General features: G+C 41.5%; 1 protein-coding gene across 2 annotated transcripts in view; it reads right to left on the bottom strand.

The window, feature by feature from the left end:
• Positions 1–18,093, bottom strand: part of SPIDR (scaffold protein involved in DNA repair) — a 196,390-nt gene extending 178,297 nt beyond the window's left edge. For both annotated transcript variants that reach the window (XM_082291139.1, XM_082291140.1), the window contains exons 1-5: positions 18,058–18,093; positions 11,053–11,208; positions 10,045–10,123; positions 8,346–8,531; positions 5,569–5,726 (exon numbers count right to left, since the gene is read on the bottom strand). In XM_082291139.1, the coding sequence (XP_082147265.1) occupies positions 5,569–5,726; positions 8,346–8,531; positions 10,045–10,123; positions 11,053–11,208; positions 18,058–18,072 (594 nt within the window). In that variant the 5' untranslated portion in view covers positions 18,073–18,093. The remainder of the gene's footprint in view (positions 1–5,568; positions 5,727–8,345; positions 8,532–10,044; positions 10,124–11,052; positions 11,209–18,057) is intronic.
• Positions 18,094–23,090: the final 4,997 nt, after the last annotated feature.

The raw sequence follows: 23,090 nt of genomic DNA, 5'->3' as shown, positions 1-23,090 counted from the left end.
AGGACTTCTAAAATAAAGTGTTCTTCACTCAGGGGAAAACCCCAAAATAAACCTTTTGCACAACATTAAAATAATTTTTGCACAATATTCAGTTATCACATCAGATTACCCACTGTCAGGGCACACAGACTGCAGCACAATAGAGAGCTGAGAATGTGATAGGGATTTATTAAAGAGTTTTGAAACACGTAACATACAGCAAATCTCTTTTTCAGTCGTCTATCTTCATTCAGCATAATAGTTTGGGGATATTACCACTCTCTATGTATTCCAGTCCCTACCAAGTGCCCATGAGAGAGCCAGAGAGGGATTTCTTACAGCAGTAAGACAGTAGGACAAAAGGGGAATGGCTTCAAACTGAATGAGGGCACCTTTAGATTAGGTATTAGGGAGAAAATCTTTACTATCAGGGTGGTAAGACACTGGAACGAGTTGCCTAGAAAAATTGTGGGTGTCCCACCTCTGGAAGTGTTCAAAGCCAGGCTGGATGGAGCTTTGAGAAATCTGGTCTAGTGAATGGTGTCCCTGCCCATGACAGGGGTTTGGAACTGGATGACCTTTAATTTTCGTTCCAACACAAACCATTCAATGGTTCTAAGATTTAAAGGGAACAAGCTCTTAACCATGTGACTTTTGGATGAATTTTCACCCAAACAGAAGTTAAGATCAGCAGACAAGTATCTACTGCACTTATTAGTGTGCTGTGCAATAAAGAGGACCTGCTGTAACCAGTTAAGCTTTATTCATGCTACATGGCAAATACGTAAGACTAATTCCTCACACCATTCTGGGATATACCTCACTTGTTCCACATGTAAACCAAGCAAATCTGGCTACCCATCAGAAACTGATAAAGTGAATTTAACACACAGGACACAAAGAAAAGACCATACTCTTGTAAGATACCGAAATTACATACTCCATAAAAGTGCTGGCCTACTTTAAGGGATTAAGTGTTTTGAGGAAGGGTTCACGTGGGGAAGAAGATGCCTCCCAGTGCACTGGGCCAGAGGAAGTTCCCAGTTTCAGAGGTAGTATGGAAGAAGAGAGGGATTTACCAACAGGAACACACGTTTTCAATTAATTACTAGCATTTAAATATTATAAGTTAAAAATAATTAATAGATAAGCAGTTCTTACAAAACATGGAACTTCAGCTCATGAGACAAAAAGTCTGTTCAGAAGTTTGGCAAAAAGTGGTCACTATCAACGCATAAAAATATGGAGTTTTTCAATTTTGAAGTGATTACACTGTGCTCTTCTGGAAAACATGTATGCTGAAAAACTAACATTAATGGTTAATCTCTATTTTAATACCATGTTCTCCAAGAAAAAAGTTCCCTTAGGTATCCACCACTAGCAACTAGAAGTCAAGAACTGTAAGAATACAACCATCTGGGATCACCTTGTCAGATCTTTGTCCTGCATCACCTTAAGCAAAAATTCAACCACTTATAGGTCAAATGAAAGCTAGCATAAAACAACTCTCTCATCCCTTAAAAACAGCCAAAGGAAAGTAAAGCATGGCCCTGTCATATCTTGCATAGTTTCTTCAAAAATTCTGAACTGAAGACAAAAATTAGCTGCTCCCCACAAGGCCAGCTTCAACTTGCCTTCCTCATTATCCTCTATCAAGCAGCTTTACACATCAGAAGTGAATAGTTGATAGGAAAGACACAGCACAGGGACTTGGAACATAAACTGAATCGTGACTGCAGCTTCACAGCCTACAGATAAGCAAGAGTCTTATCTTCCAACCAAAACAATACGTGAAGCTTTTCTATGCAGTTAATTATCACCAAATAGAAGCAATTTTAAAATTAGATATAAGGAGGGGGGAAGCCATAGTTATCAATCTTCTGAGATTTCCCAGTAGAAACCTAATACACTCCTAGCAAGAGTAAATACTACCATAAAGATATTTTGGCAGTAATCCTAAACCTCCAGAACCTCTTGGTATTTGGCATATTTTGAAGTGGGGTAAAATAAATTTCATGGTCTTTTGATTATCCACACACTCCATTAGATTCTAGATATTTAGTAAATACCACAAAAATGATGATATATCAACATTTGGCTTTTTTTCCCCTTCCCTCACCATGAACTAGGCCACAAAATTAACAGGCCTTTCTAAAGAATACCCATACAGCAAATGACCTCCTATAGTGAATAGTGCTTTTCTATTCTCTCTTGGAAACCTCTCAGCTTGCCTGCAGTTTTTTTCTAGCAGTTTTTTCCCTGGAAAACAGCATATTCGAAGTAAAGCAAAACAAAGACTGCAACAGGCAGAGCAATCACTGGGGATTTACCCTCCTGCATACACTGAATTCCCAGAAGAAAGTTTTCTGGTGAAGGTGACCATCCAGCAAAATTCCCACACGGTGGCACTCCAGCTAGGATGGGGGAAGGGGAAATCTGTAGAGACAACCTCAGATTCCCAATGCACCAGCATCTTTTGTACTAGCGTAACTATTCTGGTTAGATTTAAAAACTTTTTATTACAGTATGGTTGCATCCCAAAAACCCTCTCATGAGCATCATTTAGTAATATGAACGTGTCTCATAACATTTATCCAACTTTCCATGTACACTGGGATCAGTCACACTGGTGTAATAAAAACAGGACAACTTTTACCGCTTGCACAAATCTCAGTTCTGTTTCCACAGCTTTATGCAGAGTGTGTAGTCTCTTCTGACACTGCAGCCTGGGACTTAGGCTATATAAAGTAAATTCTTCAAAACCTGAAAACACTTGGCTAACCCTTGCTGAACTCTGAGCTACAGACACTAGAGTGGGACTGACACCCACAGGAGCCCAACAAGAGCTGGTCACATGCGTTGCCACAGCCAGACCTGCTGCTTCACAGAATCAATTAGATCGGAAAAGACCTCCAAGATCATCAAATCCAACCTATGACAAAACACTACCAAAACACTACTTCAAGTAGACCCCTGCACTAGGTGCCACATCCAGTTTTTCCTTAAACACCCTTCAGGGGTGGTGACTCCACCACCTCCCTGGGCAGCCCATTCCAATGTCTGATCACTTTTTCTGTGAATAAATTCTTCCTGAAGTCCAACCTGAGCCTCCCCTGGCACAGCTTGACGCTAATTTTGTCCCCTCACTTGTCGCCTGGGAGAAGAGGCCAACCCCATTTGGCTGCAGCCTCCTTTCACAGGCAGCTGTAGATAGTGATGAGGTCCCCACTTTTCTGCAGGATAAACACCCCCAGCTCCCTCAGCCGCTCATCGTAAGACTTGTGCTCCAGACCCTTGCCCAGCTCCACGGCCCTCCCCTGGACTCGCTCCAGCACCTCAGTGTCTTTCCTGTAGCGAGGGGCCGCAGACCCATCCCACCCTCCAGCCCCGGCAAAGCAGCAGGACCCTGCGATGGGGCTGATTCCCGGGAAACTGGAGGCTGCTCTCCCTCCTGGGCGAGCAGGACGTCCTATCACACTCCATCGGCACTCACTCGTGAGCATTTTAATACCGCACCGATACATAAACGAGTCCCCGTCCCCATGGCCCCCGCGGGCCGAGGTTCCCGGGCCTGCGGTGCCCTCTGCCGGGCTGCTCCAGCACGGATCCCGGCTGCTCCCGCCGCTCCGACACCCACACCGCCTCCGGCCGGTGTTTCCCGGCTGCCAGGCGAGCGCTGCCCCTTCTCCCCCCGCTGGGCTCCTCATGGGGGGTCACAGCCCGGCCGCTCCGCTCTGCCCGCCCCGGCTGCGGCTTCTCCGCCACATTCCGGGGAGCGCTGCCGGCGCGGGGCTCCCCGGTGCGGCACCGGCCCCCAGCACCAGAGAGAGGGTAAATTACAGTCAGTCAGGTTGGAAAAGACCTCTGAGATCATCGAGTCCAACCTTTGAACAAACACCACCATGTCAACCAGACCACGGCACTAAGCGCCACGTCCAGTCTGTGCTTGGACACCTCCAGGGACACTGACCGTGGGCAGCCCATTTTCAAATGTTCCTTTGGCCCAGGGTACTGTCACATCTCAAGTCTTTTCACACAGGTCATTTCACTGTAAGATACTAATTAAAGATCTATAGTTGACACAGAATGCCTTCTTTTGAAATAAACTTACATTTTCTGCAGTAAAGAAAAGTAGCTACCACGTTTTAGCTAGTAAGATTCAGTTCCTACTGCCTTCTCCTTCTGGAGCTTTGCAATCCTCATTACTGAGAAGGGAGTCCTGCATGTAGTCCTCTACCTCATCATGCTCTATTCCCAGTACGTGGAATTCTAGGTAGTCACAATTTCAAAGTACTAAAGAGGAATAGGATATGGTCTCACACCCACCACACGACAGGAAATTTGGGCACCAATTTGTCACTGGCAGCCAGGGACTGTAGTGAGTCCGAAAGATCACATCTCTGGTGAGAAACCCACCAACTTGATGACTTTTTGCACACACATTGAAATATAAGAAATTCAATTTTAATATAAGAACAAGCTGCTTTACTGCAAGGGTGACCAAGCACTGGCACATGTTGCCCAGAGAAGTTGTGGAGTCTCTGCTCTTGGAAATACTCAAAACTGAACCAGACACAGCCTTGAACAGCCAGCTGTTCAAGCCTACTGTGAGCAGAGGGGTTTGACTAGGCATTCTCCAGAGATGCCTTCCTGTTGGGGAAGATGAAACAGGAAAGCCTTATAAATATGATTGCCTGACAAAAGATTTTGGGAATATGAAAACTATAAGCGACATTGAAATGAAAGCCACCTTTTGAGATACCAAGTCTTAGTTACTGAACAACTGGAAAACAATGGTATGGCCGACTGAAGGTAATCCCCTCTTGATTGAACAATACCCTCTGCTTGCAGGCAGGTCCAAGGGTCAGAGCAGACCCTACTAGCTCAGCAGAAGGGGTCCAAAGAGTAGTTTTTAGAAGTTAAGATGTAACACTCTACGGTAATATAAGAACTCTTATAGGCTGTATGTAAATGCTATAGGATTTGTATCTTGTATTAGATTGGTTAGTGACAATTAGAATATTCAGTACAAAAGATGATTTATTGTATTGTAACCAGGACTTCAGACACTCTTACTATTCACCCTTACTCTACTACTTCCATTCTCTCTCACTACTTCTTCACCCTCATTCCTCTCTCTCCCTCTCTCTCTTTACTTACCCGCTTACTCTCTTGCTCTCTTGGGCCTGCTCAGAGCTGCCAGCTGCAGCTCTAAGCAGTGCCCCTGTACCCACGCCCTTTGCAATAAACCGCATGTTCCAAGATCTGACTTCAGAGATCTCGCGTCACCACGCGTCTCCCATCACCATCCGTCTCCGTCCGTCCCGACCGTCTGACCCACCCAAGCCCCCGCACCTTCCCACCTCAGTCATCCTGTGATTCAGTGACCACACTACCAAGCTCTGTGTAAGGGGCTTGGTTTTGAGGGTTAGCAGTCAAAGAAAGTGCCTTGAAGTTCTTGTGTACAGAATTCTTTCTGAAAAGATAAGCAAAATCCTCAAATTCCCCCAATTCAAATGCAAACAAATATGAATATACTCCATAATTATAGCAGCAGGTTTTTTTCTTAGACTTGGAACGGTTTCTCACCTTACAAAGTTCATCACTCTCCTCTTTTACAGGCAGAGAACTAGTATTTGTGCAAGAGTCCGAGTCTGATATCTCTAGTGAGCGGTCCTCTTTTTCTGACCCATCACACTTATCGGTGGAATCAGTATCCTTCTCCCAGTCGATGAGCTCCAATTCATCTAAAATAGAATATTGGTAAAGAGAGTTTTTCTTAATCACCATCTATTATAAGCATGAAGTGAGAATAATACTACAGCTATCCTGAACTTGGGAGAAGAATTGCAACATTATTTTTTACTTATGTTCAACTGATCTTTAAGTATTTTGTGTCTCATAAAAGATAAATCCTACTAGGAGAAAATGTCCTCTGAAGAAAGATAAAAATTACATACATACAAAAAAGATTTCAAAGTATTGTCTGCAAAGAGGTAGTACATTTAACTGCATAGGTAGGTAGTGTGCTCTTTGTAGTTTAGTTAATATCAATTTTCCCATGGTTTAGTTAGGGGGCTTTTTTGCCCAGTTGCATTGGATTTTCCAAGCATACTTGTTCAGAATTAACTGTTCTAAGCAAATGCCTTAAACTGTGTTAACTAACATCTGCTATTAGTGGTAACCCTCACAGAGGAATGACAAAACTAGTTGAAATGGTCACCTCCTAGAACACTATGCCTGAATATACAGGTCTGCAAATCAAATCTCTAAGCACAGCAAAGAGAGAATTGCTGATGACAAATTAATAGAAACAGGCATAAGAAAAGATGGAGCTAAAAAAACAACAAATAAAAGAGCCCCAAACAAACTCACAATTCAACAGCAATAAACAAAGAGATGCAGACAGAAATGCAGAACTTTTCCTTCCACCATCCCCATGACCACATGATATTTAATGCAACTCCAAAAGCCTATCTGTAACTCCAAGGATCTACTGAAGGCCATGGAAACCTGAGCTGTGGTAGCACCCTCACCACCCTTTAGGTACAAGGTACTGAGAGAGATAATTTCAATGTGTTTTGTACAAATGAGCACGTTCGAAGAAGGGATGAAAGCTTTCTGAGGGGTTGCTTTTTTTGCTTTGTAAATGTCATATTTCTAACACTGGAATAGTCATGTATAGTGGAGAGGCAGCAGAGAAAGGAGGCACCTGCACAATGCTCCAGGCATCTGTACATACCCCTGGAACTGTGGCAGCACCTTCTGTACTTGGCAGTGCCACTATAATCTAAATCACTAGTTTCTACATCGAACTTCCAAACTCTGAAGTCACCCAGACAAATAAACACACAGCTGTAGCATTGCCTCCTTTTACACACACAAATGCATTTCTGTTTCTGACTGTGAGGAAGCTTCATCAGAAATTTTAAACACAGGCATCAGCAACCAGATAGCACAAAGAGGTTCCTCTAGAAGCTGTGTGACAAGTTGCATGCACCTTGTGACAACAGTATCAATTCCTTGAAAAAATAAAAGGCAGTCCATTTTATCCTGTCACACTGAAGTACTGACGCTGTGCCTCTTAAAGTGAACTTCACATGAAAGGAAACATCTCTTTTAAAAATACTTTTTCACCTACTGTGGCCACACCTACAACTGTACCTATATATGCACACACAGAGGCACACTATGTACAATGCTAAAATCAGTGTATATGATGGTTGCTTCAAAAAACATGGAAATTACAATCCTTCTACTCCCCATTGCTTTCAAGATATTTTTCTTCTAAACCCAAAAATATGACAATTATTGGATTTTCTCAGTAACCTTCAAGCAGATACATAACACATCAGGGTTTCTTCAACTACACAGAGAAACCAAATTTTGCTATCTTACAAGATTAAAAAAAGTCTGTGTATTGTCTCTTAAAAAAAAAAAAAAAGAGAGAAAGATTAAAACCTGCAGGATATACCTGCAGGGGACAAGTGAATTATATTAATGGTAAGTCAGCAACAGATTGCAGTTTAGAAAATGAACAGTCCTTCCTTCTGAAAAAGAATAAAATGACTAGGAATTACAAAAGATAACCATCAGATATGTCAGTGACAGTGTTATATAGGTGGTAAAAACATAGATGAAAGGAGGAAGATTTTGCAGTTTTAAACCTAAGGAGCATATTTAACCAGTGTCACACACGAAACAAAAAGTCATCAGTCAATCCATTTGCTTAGCTCAAAGCAGTGTTTGAATGCTTTGCCAGACATCCAAGATCCAGTCTAACTGCAATATTTCAGACCAAGCTGAAGTATTACAAAGTTAACCTAACTTATTTTTTACATTGGAAAGACTTCCTAACAAGTTCTAATGCAACTTATACATTATCCTAATTAACACATATAATAGAGCACACAAGCAAAGCTTTTTCTGTCTTCAGCTGCACTTTTAAATCAATTCCTCTCCCCAGTGTCATTTCCTGCTCCATGAATTAGAAAGGAAGTTCTAAGAACTAAACTCATGGCTGTTCACACAGTGCAGCTAACAGGGGAAGCAAGGAGTACTGTGTTTCAAAATGAAAATGCATGCCACAGAAGATGATGGTATCTGCAGCTGCAAAGTCTGCCATATCTAGTCAGCAGATGCAGACAACTGTGCTCCTTTACTCCAAGGTTTAAAATTTCTGTATATAATTTTTACTAAGAGCTTACTCTATACCCAGATGAAATTTAAGGAAAAAAATCCCGTCCAACTGATTTAACCAAAATAGGAATGGATCATGTAATTTTGTCAGAATGACCTCAAGAGTATTTTCATTACCACCTTAAATTGACAGAAGGTTTCTTGTTAAATCATGCACTTCAACTTACCTTCACTACTTCTGTCCTCTAACAATAAATCATGTGTGCTAGGTGATTCCTCTGTTTTGGAAGCTTCACTTTTTTTGCTGTGCAACCTTGGAATCAATGTTTTATTTTCATCATCTGAAAAATCACTGCCACTAGAGGTCCATATTATGTCCTCAGCTTCCTTAGAGCTTTCAGCAGCAGCAGCTCCTATGAAAAAGCATTGCAAAGTGTTATACTGTTAAATTGAAATGCAATTTTGTTGAATTTAAAATATTACAAATTAAACTGCACTACTTTTTAATGGGCAAAATTATCAAGTCTGTTACTAGGCATCAGAGATTAATACTGAAGCATTAACTCACACGCATCTTACACATACATGCATTATTTTCAGTTTAGTTCTCCATGACAAATGCTAACACTTCATTTTATACAATGAGGCTACCACTGTGTCCTTCAGCCGAGTGAGGACAAGTCATGACTGTCTGACATTTAGTCCCCCTACACACAGTCCTAACACTCCTCCTCTCCCCCACGTGTACCCTTGTGAAATGCTAAGTGGTTTAAAGAAAGACTGTCCTTAGAATTCTGGGTTTGGGAGCTCTCTGACTTTATGCAATGAATAACAAAGGAATAAAAGTATTCTATCAGTAGAGATTACTCTCCAGTTTTCTCCTGAGAGAAAAAAAACCCAAACCTTCTCAGGTGTTACAAAGAAAAGCTGTTGTGCTTCTGAAGTAAGACATTTTAATTCAAAATACCTTCCTGAATCATTTTTAATAAAGCAAGGAGGAAAGGATTCATACTTAGCATGGAGCATACAGAACGAGGAATCATAGGAAGGCAGAACTTCCCACTTCATATCACTACTAAAATTTTATAAGTAAAAGGGAATTTAGACAATTATTGGGGATTTGGAATTAGGCAGATGGGCCCAGAAGAGAGAAACACAACCACATCTCCTCCTGCAATACAGAGAGGCGGCTCTTAGAAATCTAGAAAAGCTAGAACCCCAAAAGGTAAAAAAAGTGCCCAGTAGGTCACCTACTTACATCCAACAGAAGCAGCACAACTGCTGGAGCAAGCAGAAATACAGACTGAAGAATACCACCCCCTCTTTCTTTCCTTTCCTCTGGGCTCAAAAAAAAAAAAGGAAAGAACTAGAAAGAGTCAGTAAGTCCTCCTCCTCTTTATTCTCCCTAGAGTTCTTTTTTTTAATGACAATATTAAGCAACTCCAAGGCATACAGAAGCCTGTAAAAGCAGGAGGTTGACAAAATTCTTTTTTTCTATCTATTGCTCATATTTACAAAATGTGTTCTCTCATCCCTGCTTGTCTGTCTAGAAGAAGACAGAGTAATTTCACCCTCGATCTACACAGCTAAGGGCTATTTTTCATTCCCTCTTGATAAAAATGTGAAAGATTTAAATATCCCATCCTTGTTGTAATACACACCATATACAGCATTAGTGATGCTTCTTTCACCTGTTCAAAAGCAATAGTTGAGTGCCTGCAGCTTTGCAGAATAAATTTCTGGCACTCCAGGTGAATAGAAGAGCCCAACCACAACAGCAAGAGACTGAGCGTCTTATCAGAATTAGCTTCTAATTACAGTAACAGAAGGAAGCAACCAGTATTTTGAGCCAACTTCTACCCTAGTGTAGGACAAAACAAAGTAACAATATTCTGACAATGTTAACACGAAATAATCAAAACATACTAGATGCACTTTCAGCAGATGTTAACAGTGGTCCAAGACGCTTCTTAATCCTGGATTTCTTATTAGAAGGCCTCTGAGACTATATTAAAAAGAGACATGGAGAGAGATTTAATCACTGAGATATTAAAAATAATTTGAACATGTATCAATATATTCAAAGCTGTCATTATTCACCCACCACAGCTCAGCAGAACAATTTCAAATTAATTTTTAAATCTTTTACAAGATTGTAATATAATGAGGTATTAAAGCATGACAACAGTAACATAAAATCTGAATTCTTATAGATTTGGAAAATACAAACTTTCTGTGACTATGACAGAAATCACATGTGACTCTCCCTTAAGAAGAACAAGAGGCAGTATTTTCAGCACTAAAATGTCAAAAGCGGGCAGTAACAACATGCTTGATAAAGGATGTGCCCTATTGAAAGGTTCAGAAAGAAGTACTTGGTCGCCCTGTCTCTGATTTTAGTATATCCCACAAGATACGCAACACTGTGGCTGCTCAGTACCAGAAGAAGAAACAGAAAAGCAACCTGGGTCAGCACAAAACACTTCTCATTCAGAGCTGGCTGAACATCTCTGTTCATGATGGAGCAAGATTTTCTATGCTTAATTCACTACTGCAAACACATTATTTAGGTCTAGCAAAAAATCTTCAGATGCATACTACAATATTTTTATTCCATATTTTTTAGAAAATGTAGCACTCCATCCCAAATGTCAAATTACTTTTGCATCCTTTAGTGTATTATCGAAATTTTCTAAGTGATAAGTGCTATCTAGAAGACAACATATTAACATATGCTCAGCAAGTTACACTAACAAGTTAAGACAATGTCCTTATGTAACTGTGCTTGCCATTTTTTGTCTATTTTGACAGTTGCAACAATATGCTGTTAGTTTGGCAACAATACCAAAAAAAAGGCAACATCTTATTCAGTCAAGCATGGAAATCCACTGTCAGTTTGCATCTCTTTGTTACATCACTGAGGCAGCACTTTACCTCCAGCACTGAAGTGCTCTGAAAACCATCCCCACACCTAAGCCACGCATTGGAAATCGAAGCGGCAGACACTGATGTCCTGACATTTGATTTTTTCAGACGTAGGGGTGTCTCATCTGGGAATGGTGTGCATTCTGCACTCCAAAGTCTCTTCCGCTAGAGAAAGGAAAAACAAACCCATCAAAAACTCCGTGCAGACATAATCAATTTCAAGTTAAATTTACTTAATCTAGATTGCCCCTGGTATTTTCTGAATGTTTACAAACAAATTACAATTTTTAATGAGCTCGGGAAAAAAAAGTCTCAAATATTTGCAAGCATTTTTTATGTAGCACTAAATAACGTCACCACCAATGTCAGGAGTAAATTAAATTTTTGATAAGTACACTTTCTGTTGGTCTAAGTTACATCTCGTAGTACCTCACAGCTGCTCAATGAAGCTGAAAATATTATAGTACACAGGAACTGCTCAGTAAAATACACTTTAACCAAATAATGCCTTCAAAGTCACATTTAATCCGATTTCATTTAGTATATGCAGGAGGTCAAACTAGGTATCACTATACAGTTCACCATCAAAAAATAACCAACCAACCAAAAAAAAACCACCCCAGACTCTTTCAGCTGTAAGAATTACATTTATTTTCATAACCATTTCCCCACCAAAAATGTTGCCTTCCCCTTACACGGGATGCCAGAAGTCCTTTGAATTATTAGATAAGTCACGAAACAGGATGCTGATTAGCACCCAGTGCCAATTTCATGCAAGAGATTGTAATATCTGAAAATAGCTGAAGATAAGAGAATTGCCTGTTATCACATCCAAAGCTATCTCTCAGACTCAACACCAGTCTATACACAGAAATTGAACTTGAGTATGATAAACATCTTATCCTGCTATGCTACTGAAACTTATCTTAGAAAACGCTGACTACATCATCTGTCTGAGTATTTCTGTCTTCTTCTGATATACCTTCTCTCAAGCAAGTTCCTACCTATAAATAATTATTACTCCAAAGTTAAGTTAATCAGCACACACATTTTCCACCAGGCTGGTCAATCAGGACTGTAACATATGTGTCAAACACACGGGCAACAAAAAAAACCAAAAAGTAGAATCATAGAATATCCTGATTTGGAAGGGACTCAGAAGCATCATAGAAGCCCAACTCTTGGCCCTGCACAGCCCCAAGAACCACACCACGTGCTTGAGAGCACAAGCATTTGGCACTTTTTGTCCGTTTTGTAAATGGCAGTGCATATTTGCTTTCCACAGGTTTTTTTTCAGTGCTCTTGAGAATGAAACAAGCAGCTCCCAGTACAGTGAGCAGCATCTTACTTCGCCCCTCCAGTCACACAGTCCTGCTGTGCATGTTAAGAAGACAGAGCAAAACAAACTCGCTTTGCATTTCCACTGATGGTAGCTGACCCTGCTAAGAGCCTCTTCTAAAACTGCCGGGAGTATTTACACCTCAAAGCAACTACTCATTATCACCAAAGTCAAACTGTCCCCATAACTGCTCCCACAGATATATGAAAAGTACAGCCTCGAATCTGATGTGGTATTAAATCTGGAATCACCAGCACTTCAGAAAGGACACGATGTCAAGTAAGGAAACTACAGCAGTTTAACAAAAAAGGTTAACGTTACAACACAAAGAGAATTTAAACACTGCTTCCCTCCCAGTGAAGCTGCTGGCCTAAACCTCGATTTCCAGAGTGCTTAGACAGGAACCTCTACATTGGGCTATCCTCTTGGCAAGTGCTTCTGATGGTTTTTAACCTTAGTGCTGGGAGTCTTCCTTATATGACCGGTTTTGCAGCCTCTAGAAGATTTTGTGACATACATTTTGCAGACAAAGACTTACAGTATCAAATACAGTTCATCTGAGCTTATTTCTTGAATGGGACACTCCAGTTTTGAGGAATACATGTCTGTGCCAACAGCAGCACCACAGCTTGCAAGCAAGTTTACAGCATACCACTTCTGATGGTCAGTTAAAAGCAGAAATGGTTGCAAATAAGTGAAAAAGAAATGCACCTAATTGCATGCACAAAGAGTTGCATGAAACACGCTTTGTAATGTACTTCTGTTGTTAGGAAGCTTGATAAACATAGAACTAGGGAGTTACTCTCTATTAAGTCTCTCATCATGTTATTAAAATCATGACATTTCCTGACAGACAGCAAACCTCAATTTCTCTGTGCTGTGCAATACCAACGGAGCAAAGAAAGAGTGTGACATAAGAGGCAGGGGCTCAACAGCAGAACGTGGCAGCTGAGACATGGCCACTGCTGCACAACTGCCAAGATTTGGGATGGGAACACCATATAAAAATCAGCCAGATAAAGGCTACATGTTAGCTCCCTCTCCCTAAGTAAGAAGGGCTGGGGTGCAAGCAGAAAGGATGTGTTTACAGGCCACAAGGTTAAAAAAGCAGACTGAGTAGAACAAATAGCTGGGTTTATGCTTAGATGGTTACACTTCTATTCAGAGTGCAATGAGAAGTTGCACTAGAAGTGACTTTTAAACAACTGAAATTCAGAGTACTGGACAGTCATGGCTGTGACAGGCAGAAAGACTTTTCATAAATAATGACTTAACAGCAGGAGTTTTATTTAATCCTGCACTTCCTTATCCGGAATAAAGGCAGGGCTGCTCAAGTTTTCAGAGCAGCACTACAGAGCTGTCTCAGGGCAGGTGGTTCCATGACAAACCAGAAACAACTGGAGTCCCCTCTTCCTCCTCTTCTTTTCAAGCACTTGGCACTCGTCAGACTCAGTGCAGACACAGCAGTAATGAACCAAACTGTCAGAAAACTTCTTTGGAAAGAAGCACTTGTTACCTACAGCTGGCACAGCAGCAGAAAGGATACAAGGATCAGTGGGACCACTCCAGCAGCTGCTTGACACCATGTCAACTTAATTACAACCTGAAGAACCATCAGTACTACTGACAATTCTGGTTAATTAGCTGTGTTTCACTATGTATCCTGCTCCCCAGATTCAAGAACATCTGAGAGTTTCTGCCACCACCACACAGAAATTTACAGCCACTACAACCACTGAGAAAACCTGAAAACGGTCCCCAAAGTCCCAAACCAAAAAAGTAAAGAAATATATCCTTTACATGAAACATTCCTCAGCTACTGCAAATTTCTGGCAGACACCACTTGGAAGGAAGCAAAAGAGAAGGACTTATGATTGTTGATATTGACAGCAGTGGCTTTGAGTTCTGTGCTTTCAATACAAACATCTTGCCACCATTTCCCACATCCTACATCACCTTAAAAAATGGAAAAAAAAAAAAGAAACCTTAAAGACAAGTACCCCATCCCAAACTCCTTGTCAATTTATATCTCTCCATGTAAATATCTGATGTGAATTCGAGAAACTGGACCTACAGCTTCAATCCACAGTTACTGAGAGGGTCTGGGAGCAGGTGCAAGGGAGCTGAGAGCAGCCTGCAGGGACTGTTTGGCTCTTTGCCTTCAGACATGGTGGGACAGTGCCAGTGCTGAGGACAGCACTGTCACCCTTCCCCTGCAAAGCCACCTTGCCACAGAGTGTGGTGTCCAAGGACTTCTGCCACAGGAATACATCTGCTGGCATGCAGAAATGGCAAGTTTTAAAGGCTCTTTGCTTCTGCTCCAGCCTGCTTCAATGCAGCAGAGAAATGAACATTTTAAGAAACTTACTTCTCAGGAATAAATATTTATAATGAAGCTAATCTGAAGACTGTGCTGTTCCCAGAGAAATGCAGCAACAACTGTGAGTTCTTTTAATCTTGAGTCACAAGGTTAACCATGTTTTTCTTTTAATCTAAAAGAAAAATGGGGCACACAAAAAATAACTTGTGTAATTTATTAAAGGAATTCATGAAGTGTCTAGAAACAAGGTACTGGAATTTTTTAAAAAAATCACCAAATCAGGCTCAAAAGAGCTAAAGCATGTAGCCCTGGTGTACATCATAAAACCAAGATTTATTACAAACCAGAGTCAGACAAAGAACCTTGTAAATTATGTAGGGTGTCAGAAACCAAAATATGACCTCTGAAATTTAGAGTTAAAAAGGGGAAGGCTAGGATGGCTACCTCATATATAAATTGCCATGACCTCTGTTCACAAAAGCATTGCATTTTGTCTCTGGAGTAGTTCCTTCTAAATGAATGAAAAAAAAAAATTGAGTTACTCCTGTTGGCGTTAGTGGAATTAGGACCAAGCCCCCCTCACAAAAGGCATGGCAAGCAACCCTTATCCCATTACTCCTTTAGTTATTTCCAGTGAGATAAAGGTAAGTCAGCCTACCAGGGTGCAGGTGTGACGAAAAGGGAAGCACACCCTGAAGAAACAGTGAATATGCATAGCGATTATACAACAGACTACTGCAAGTATGGGGCCGGGGTGTTGGATTTGATTTTTAAATAGATGTTCCTGTCTAGAACATCTCCACTCAACCAATCTGTGTAATTACTTATGGCCAGGACTTGTTACCAAGAAACAGCCTGTATGAAGTCACTGGGACCACATGCTCAAAGGCTACTCCCTACAAGCCCTTTACACTCCAGACAATCCCACTTCCTCAGAGTTGTTGCAAAAACCACGGCAAGAACCCCCAGAACACATGACCCAATATATTATTTACCCCATATGCAAGTGGCATTTCTTTGACACATCGCTTTCTCTAACACAAAAAGCAACATAAGCTGAAGGACAAAACTAGTAATTAAATGTTTCACTACACGAACTACTCCAGCTACTGGCTTGCAAATCCAAAAGTCAGTGACATCACTTAAACAGCACTCAAAAGTATTCAAATACAACTGTTGTATTCTTCCTGAAGAGAGCAGAATGAAAAAGTATTGAAAATCACAGCTCTAGTTTCCAAAGACTTTTTGTTTTTTAAAAAAAAATGTGAAGAGAACAATCACACAAATGTACACAAATATGAAACACTGACCAATAGCCACCCTCATCTTTCACCTTTGTTCTCCTAGACTTCACATAAAAGTACTCATAAACTAAAACCACTTTAACTTGTCTTGGCTTTCCAAAGTCCAATTTTAAGATAGTACAAAACTGACTTTCACAACAGGCATCCCATCCTCAGCAAAAATTAGCATTCCTGATACAGAGCTTTTGAAAGTCTAATTACTGGTTTAAGTGCCTAGATAGAAAGTAAAGTTGTAATTTAACAAGAAAACAGCCTTGCACTATAAACACTCAAGTGGGGATTTAAACAGTTTGCAGGCTTAAACCTATAGTTGTATTTTTTTCCAGCCAAGATTATTTGTTTACTCCTATGAAAATCAGTATGCATATTTTCCAAAGATGATTTGCAAGAACACATATGGTCCCTAGAAAGGTCCTCATCAAGTTGTAATCATTCATTAAAAAAAACCCTATACTGTATGATCACAGTCAATGATAGCAATGATAACATGCCATACCCTACCTCCTTCCACTCTCAGTATGCACATGGAAAAGAAATACAAAAACCAAATTAAAATCTCAAAATACTTTTCCCATTGCTATTGATGTGTGAGACCAAAATTTTTAAAACACTCTTTCAAAACCTTTCTTCATGCGCATGATTTTTGCTACAGTAAATGAAAGACTATTCTCATCGACTTATACCGATGTATATTAGATTACCATTTGAATGTCAGGATTTTTTAGCCTATACATCCTTTTTTAAGCAAGAGTATAAATTATTATATGCTTACATTGAACAAAAAACTCTCATGGAATAAGAATACTACTGAAGTACACTTTGTATTAACAACTAGTGCAGAGCAGTTAGAGAACTCTGCAATCTATCAAAGCAGACGTATTTTAGTAGAGATTACACAAAATTAGGTTATCCAAAATGCTTAGGATACAATAACAGTATCATACATTTTTGTTACATCTTATGGCATGGGTTTTTAATCAGTTTAATTAATAGGCAGCAAGCGGGAAGGACTGCTTTATTTGCCCTTGACCAGTACAAGCTTTCATTCATAAAGCAACAAAGAACATTATCTTTGCCAGCAAAAGGAGCTACTATTATCACAAGCTGTCATCACATTGCAACAAGACTTGGTTAAATCTTGTTTCAGTTAAGTGTGCATTTTTTCACTAGTCAAGAACTTAAAACCTTTTAGAAGAAAACATGTATAATGTCAATATGACAAGGTAATTTATGTGAAGTATAGTAGGTTATTCTTAAACTTGCTGTTGACATTTTCTTCCATTAAAATTTATTTTAAATGTGCTTATATTTAAAAAGCGGTTGGACATTCAGACCAGTACAGACAAAATTTTTAGGAACCAGATCTGTCATTTGTCAACTCCATAGATCAAACAACACTTGCAGTCCCACTTTCAGCAGTACCTCAATATTAGGCTAAGCACGGCTAATCAGAGGCAGCACATCCTAATTGCCACTCTGCGGGGAACCCAGCAAATTACCAAAGGAAAGGGACCGAAAACCAGCACGGGCGCTTCTCCTCCCTCCACTCCCAGACAGGGAAGCGAAGCTGCTCAAAACAGTATCAATCCTGCCAATTCCCACAATTCTCTTTTCCTCCTGAGTTTTACTCTCCCTGCACTTTTTCCCCGACTGCCATGTAGCAAGGCCGAGCTCCCCTGTCCCTTCGGTGCAGCTGTGCCACGACGGATCTCACTGTCGGTGTTGCGCAACCGCGCACGCCAGGAACGCGGGGAAAGGCCCGTGTCACCGCCCCGCGTTCCAGCGTGGCGGGTCCCCAACACAAGTATCGCCTTGGAGCCGGATATGAAAGGGCAGCGAGGGGACAGCGCGGCGGCTGCCGCTTTGCCGCCGCCGCCACCAACACCCACCCCCGCGCCCCTCGCAGCGGGGCCGGGAGGCGCGGCTGGCCGGCGGCCGAAGCGCACGGCAAGGCCACCGCGAAGAGCCCAGGGAGCGCCACGGCTCGGCCCTGCGGGGCAGCGCTCCCCGGCCCGGCCGAGAGCCTTCTCCTCCCGTCCCGCCGCCGGTACCTTCCCGCCGGGCATCGCCCCCGGCGCGGCGCCGCGTCCCGGTCACGTGGCGGGGGAGCACCGGGGGCGGGGCCGAGGGAAGCCCCGGCCCGCGCCCGCCCTTTGCAGCTTTGGCGCCGCCAGAGCCGCGGCTCCTGATTGGGCAGGGTGCGGGTGACGTCACGGGGCAGGGCGGTGTTCCCTGGCAGAAGGGCGCGGTGTGCGCGCGCGCGGGGGCGGGGCCGGCAGCCCTGAGGGCGCGGCAGCCGATCCGTGTTGGCGTGTCGCCGCTCGGGGCCGCGGGGCCGCCGCTCGGGGCCGCCGCTCGGGGCCGCCGCTCGGGGCCGCCGCTCGGGAGCCGTCGGGGATTTCCCGGCGGGAAACGCCACTGCTGCCACCGCCTTCCTCCTCCTTCCCCGCCGGGCTGCCCCGAGGCTCCAGGCGGAGCTGGGCGTGCCGCGAGCGGGGAGCCGTCTGTTCTCTGCCCAGGGCAGGGGTTGACTTGGCAGTGCTGATTTCTGAGGGGATGGTGAGGAGACCGACGTCTGAGCTCTCTCCCTGTCTGAGGAGAAGTTTTTCAGCCTGGGTTTCGCCTCTGCATCCTTCCTGATAGCCGAGGTCACTCATGCATGCTTCGTGATACCCAGGTTCACCCAGAAGTAAATCTCGAAAGAATGCTTAACACCACAAGGAAATAAAGCACAGGGATGGAAACACTGGCTACGTATCTAAGCAAGTAATGTCTACACACAAGGCACTTGATGAAAAATACGTTTGCTGTTACGCCATTAAAATAAGATTTTTTAACTTCCTAAACAAAAAGCTTTGTTTAGGAAACAGCTTTGTTTAGAAACAGCTTTGCATGGACTTCTGTAAAATGGTACGTTGCAGCTAACAAGGAAAAAAGGGCTGATCACCTTTGCAAATGTGCTACTGGTGCAAGTGGAAACACGGGCAGAAAAGGGACAGATAGGTTATCTTTATATTGCTTATTGTATGTTCTTGAGAAGGTTGCCTTGGCTGTCTGCTGCTGTTAAATACAGATAATAATAAACAGTCTTTGTAAAATGAGGTAGTTGTATCTCGTAGCTTAATTAGAATTAATGAAGTACTTACATTTTGATAGAAGGTACTGCATGACTGCATTTTTATTGTTGAGCCCTAATTACATATATCTGTCTATAGTTCAGAGTTTGTATTTTTTCCAAAGCACCCTATGGCAAATACCCATCTGGTGTTCTTTATAAAACTGCCACTAATTAAAGTGGATTTTGCAAACAGAAGAGCCAAAGACCTCATCCAAACCCCATACTGCCTTTGATTTTTATGTTCAAAACAGAATTAAAAGCACTGGGTTCTCATCCTTCCAAAAATTTGCGGTATTTCTTCTAAAATTACCAGACTGACAAATTAATTCTATTATATATCCTCAAGGTGGTTTTCTTTGAAAAAGTATGTTATTGCACTACTCAGCTAAATAATCTTGTGTTAGAGCTAAACCACAGAGAAATGGACCACAGAAGTCTGGTCTGTTTTAGTGAGTGTATTTTTTTTCTGTACATAAACTCCTTCCAAGGATTCCAAGGTGCTTACACCTGGGAGGAACTCACTTCTATAGAATCCCAAGAAGGTGACCCAATCAATAGATTTCTTCTATTTGTTTTCATGTTCTTCACAAACAAGAACTGAAGTGACATGGAAGTAGAGGAAGCATGTGAGAAAACCACCCTGTAAATGAGGAATTAAAATAGAGCTGCGACTTTTTAAAAATAATATTTCTGTTTCATTATTTGAAATAATGTGAAGAAAGAATAGTAAAAGCTAAGCTTCTTGACAAAAACTTAAATTTCGTAATATCAGTACATTATTCTTCAAGTCCATTAAAAATTTCTGTGCATTATATTTTGGAAGTAATAATTAACATAATTGGTTAGGTAATTTTTGAAGAACTGGTTTTTCAACTACATATACAAGCATATTTGTGTTTTCACAGGCTTAAATAATAGTTTGAGTCCACTGTTTTATCTGATATACTGATTGACTGTATTTGCACTCAAGATCAAATCTACTGCTGCTCAGGGAACATTAAGAAATTGTGTACTTTTTGTATTTTTGTTACATGAAAATTCTATGAAAAATACAAAATTTCTCTTAGCAATAAAAATTGATTTCTTTAGTGAAATCCAGAAAAAAGGGCATTTTTATTTGTTGGTGGTGCTGTTGATTGCGCCAATGTTCCTTAATCCATGTGTAGAAAGAACTCTTTCAAAGACATAAAATGCATTTTATACAGAGGAGTCAAAAGATAAGGAACCTTAAATTACTGAAGTTTGGAGCACTTTTTTATATTGATTGAATGTGCCCATCCTTCATTCTAATATGGGTTTATGGATTCATTTCCTCCTATAGAGCATTAAGTTAGAGCTTTAAAAGCTTTCCAGTGTACAAAGTCTAGTACAGACAATGTCAAATTCAAACACAGAGAAAGGTTTTTGGTTTGAGTCATGTCCTCAGGAAAGTTTTAAAAGTCACAAGCATCCCAGACACTGAATTGGGATGAAGTAGATGAGGAAAAACTCATCAAATATTTTAGAGTCTTTCAGGCCAGATAGATTTTTATAAGTTTGTCAGGCAAGAGGTGATCCAAAGGCCTAGGCTAAATCCCAGACAGATCCCAGTCTAGATCCAAAATAACATTTTCTTCTGCAGACTCTGTTGCAGTTTGATCATTCCAGGCTTTCTAAGGTTTTTTTTGGAAACAACAATAAACACTTCAGTCTTTTTAATCCTCAAGCTACAATGTCAGTTCCACATGAAATTGAATTGTACCATTTCACAGTACAGCACATCGCTATGCTGGGGCAAGCTGTAAACTGTGGAAGAAATGGGGAAAACCCCGCCACAAAACCCCTCAGGGGATTCCAGGTTGCAGTGAATCAAAGAGTCAAGTTCTTACATTCACACAAATTAAAAATTAATAGCTGATCGTTTAAGAATCAAAAGCAAAAATAGGTTTTAAATGAATCAACATACCCAGGAAGCATCTCTTTACCAGCCCTTGCCCCTGGGTCATAAAGACGTGAGGGGCTCCAGCCTCTGGAGTGTCCTGACTGTCGACTGGCACACAGTGGCTCCACGCTGAGCCTAAGCCAGGTCATCTCAGCATCCCAGCTCCAAGTGCTCCCCATGGCATCTTGCAATGGCTGGCTGACATTTTTGTCTTCTCCTGCTATTTCTCTGTGTCAGTGCTATAAAAGGAATATGAGTACATAACTTTTTGACAGACAGACATATTTGGGAAACATATTTGCCTACTTTTTATAAGGTGTCCCTGTAGTTTAATGAGGTAACTGCAAATAAAATAATATTTTCCAAGCTGAAACTGAACGTCTATCATAAAAGTACTCTCTTTTGGCTCTAGCTGGTGAGAAAAAATGCAGGCACATATTCAAAGCTGGAAAAAGTGGCATATTTTAAACTTCAATCGTTAGACCAGTTTACTCCCACGGAAGCTTTTCCTCTTAATTTATTCAACAAGATTTTAAAATTACTGAGGAGCCAATGACACAGCGCTTTATAAATTTCAGTAACTCTGGATATTGAATTTCCTCTTTTAGGTCTAGTATTAATACTACTGTAGCCTAATTGGTTTTACCATGACTATGGTGTGCCCTTGTGTTGAAGACTTTGCAAACACTCTTCCTGAAAAATGCCTTGCCCAAGGGAGAACAGTATGTTAAAAACTGGGTAGGGTAATACATTAGTCCCTTCTTCTACTGCTTTGGCAGCTATCATTTTGGCTTGCCTTCTACATTATTTCTCTCTGCTTTTTTTTCACTTATTAAAGTAGGCAGGAATGTGCTATTAGATGCCTTCTAGATAAAGCCTATTGCATAGTACACAGCTTTAAGGTGGGCAATAAGCAAGACAATAAATTATTAAAAGCCAAATTTGCCATACTAGGCAGTCTTCCCGAACCAAGAAACTCCATCATTATTAATTTATCATTATAACTTAGAGAGAGAAAAATGAAACCCAAGGATTTATTGATTTATTATTTACTTTTTATACTTATATATATGTGCATATATGTATTTATTCTGGGCCATCCTAAGCCCTCATCTATTTGCCTACCATTCTGGTGGATAAGGAATACATTTGTATTCATGTTTGGTTTCTGTTTTTCAAAAAAATACCATTTGAATCTGTTGAACAGCTTTATTTTTAACTTTTTCTTGCATAATCCACTGGTACAATATGTCCACTCTTTCACAATAATAAAAAATTATTTTCTTCTCAGTACTACATGTAATTAATAAATAGCACTGAAGACCTGGGAATTCCATTGCTGATTTCACTGAATTCGAATCTGACGTGGAATTATTTCCTCCAACCTGCAGAAAGTCATGTTTGGATCATGCTCTTAATAAAGTCTGACCTGTTGTAAAAGTTCCAGCCACAGTTTGTGGGGTATGCCCAGCCCCTGCCCTGGAGGGATGTCTGCTGAGATAAGAGATTTCGCAATCACCCAGCAGGACTCCCTGGAAAGGCAACCACTTCTGTGGTCACGGCGAGAAAAGACAGACCCACAATCCTTTAGGAGACCCTATGCAGATCCTCTGTAACCCATTGGTCTTCACCCATCCCCTGTATCCCTAAAAAAGCTAAGGCCTCTGCCCCTGTGAGAGGGAGTTCTCGTTCCTGGCTTTCCCCTTTGCCGGAGGGGACCCGCAATAAAGCTCCCTTCGTGCGGAACCAGCCACATGAGCCTCTCGTCTCTCTCTCCGGTCTGGTTTGGCCTGGAGGCTGCCCTGCAGAGCTGAGCTGGAATCACGAGCTGATAATCACTAAAGAGCTGACAGCCTCTGCAAGGGCTCCTCTGCCAGCAGCTGAGGGAAGACACCGGGCCTCGGGAAGGCGATTCCTTTCGGGACCATCTCCCCGGACCGGTCACCTCTTCCTGGGTCAGAGCCACTGACCCCATCACCAGCTGTAACAACAGTTGTGAAAAGACTTGAGCTTTTTCTATAGTGGAAGTTAACGGTACTCTGATC

This window comes from Coloeus monedula (assembly GCF_965178545.1).
Source record: "Coloeus monedula genome assembly, chromosome: 1".
Taxonomy (NCBI): Eukaryota; Metazoa; Chordata; class Aves; order Passeriformes; family Corvidae; genus Coloeus; species Coloeus monedula.
The sequence above is the reverse complement of the archived record's forward strand: the minus strand, read 5'-3'. Positions and strand labels throughout refer to the sequence as shown.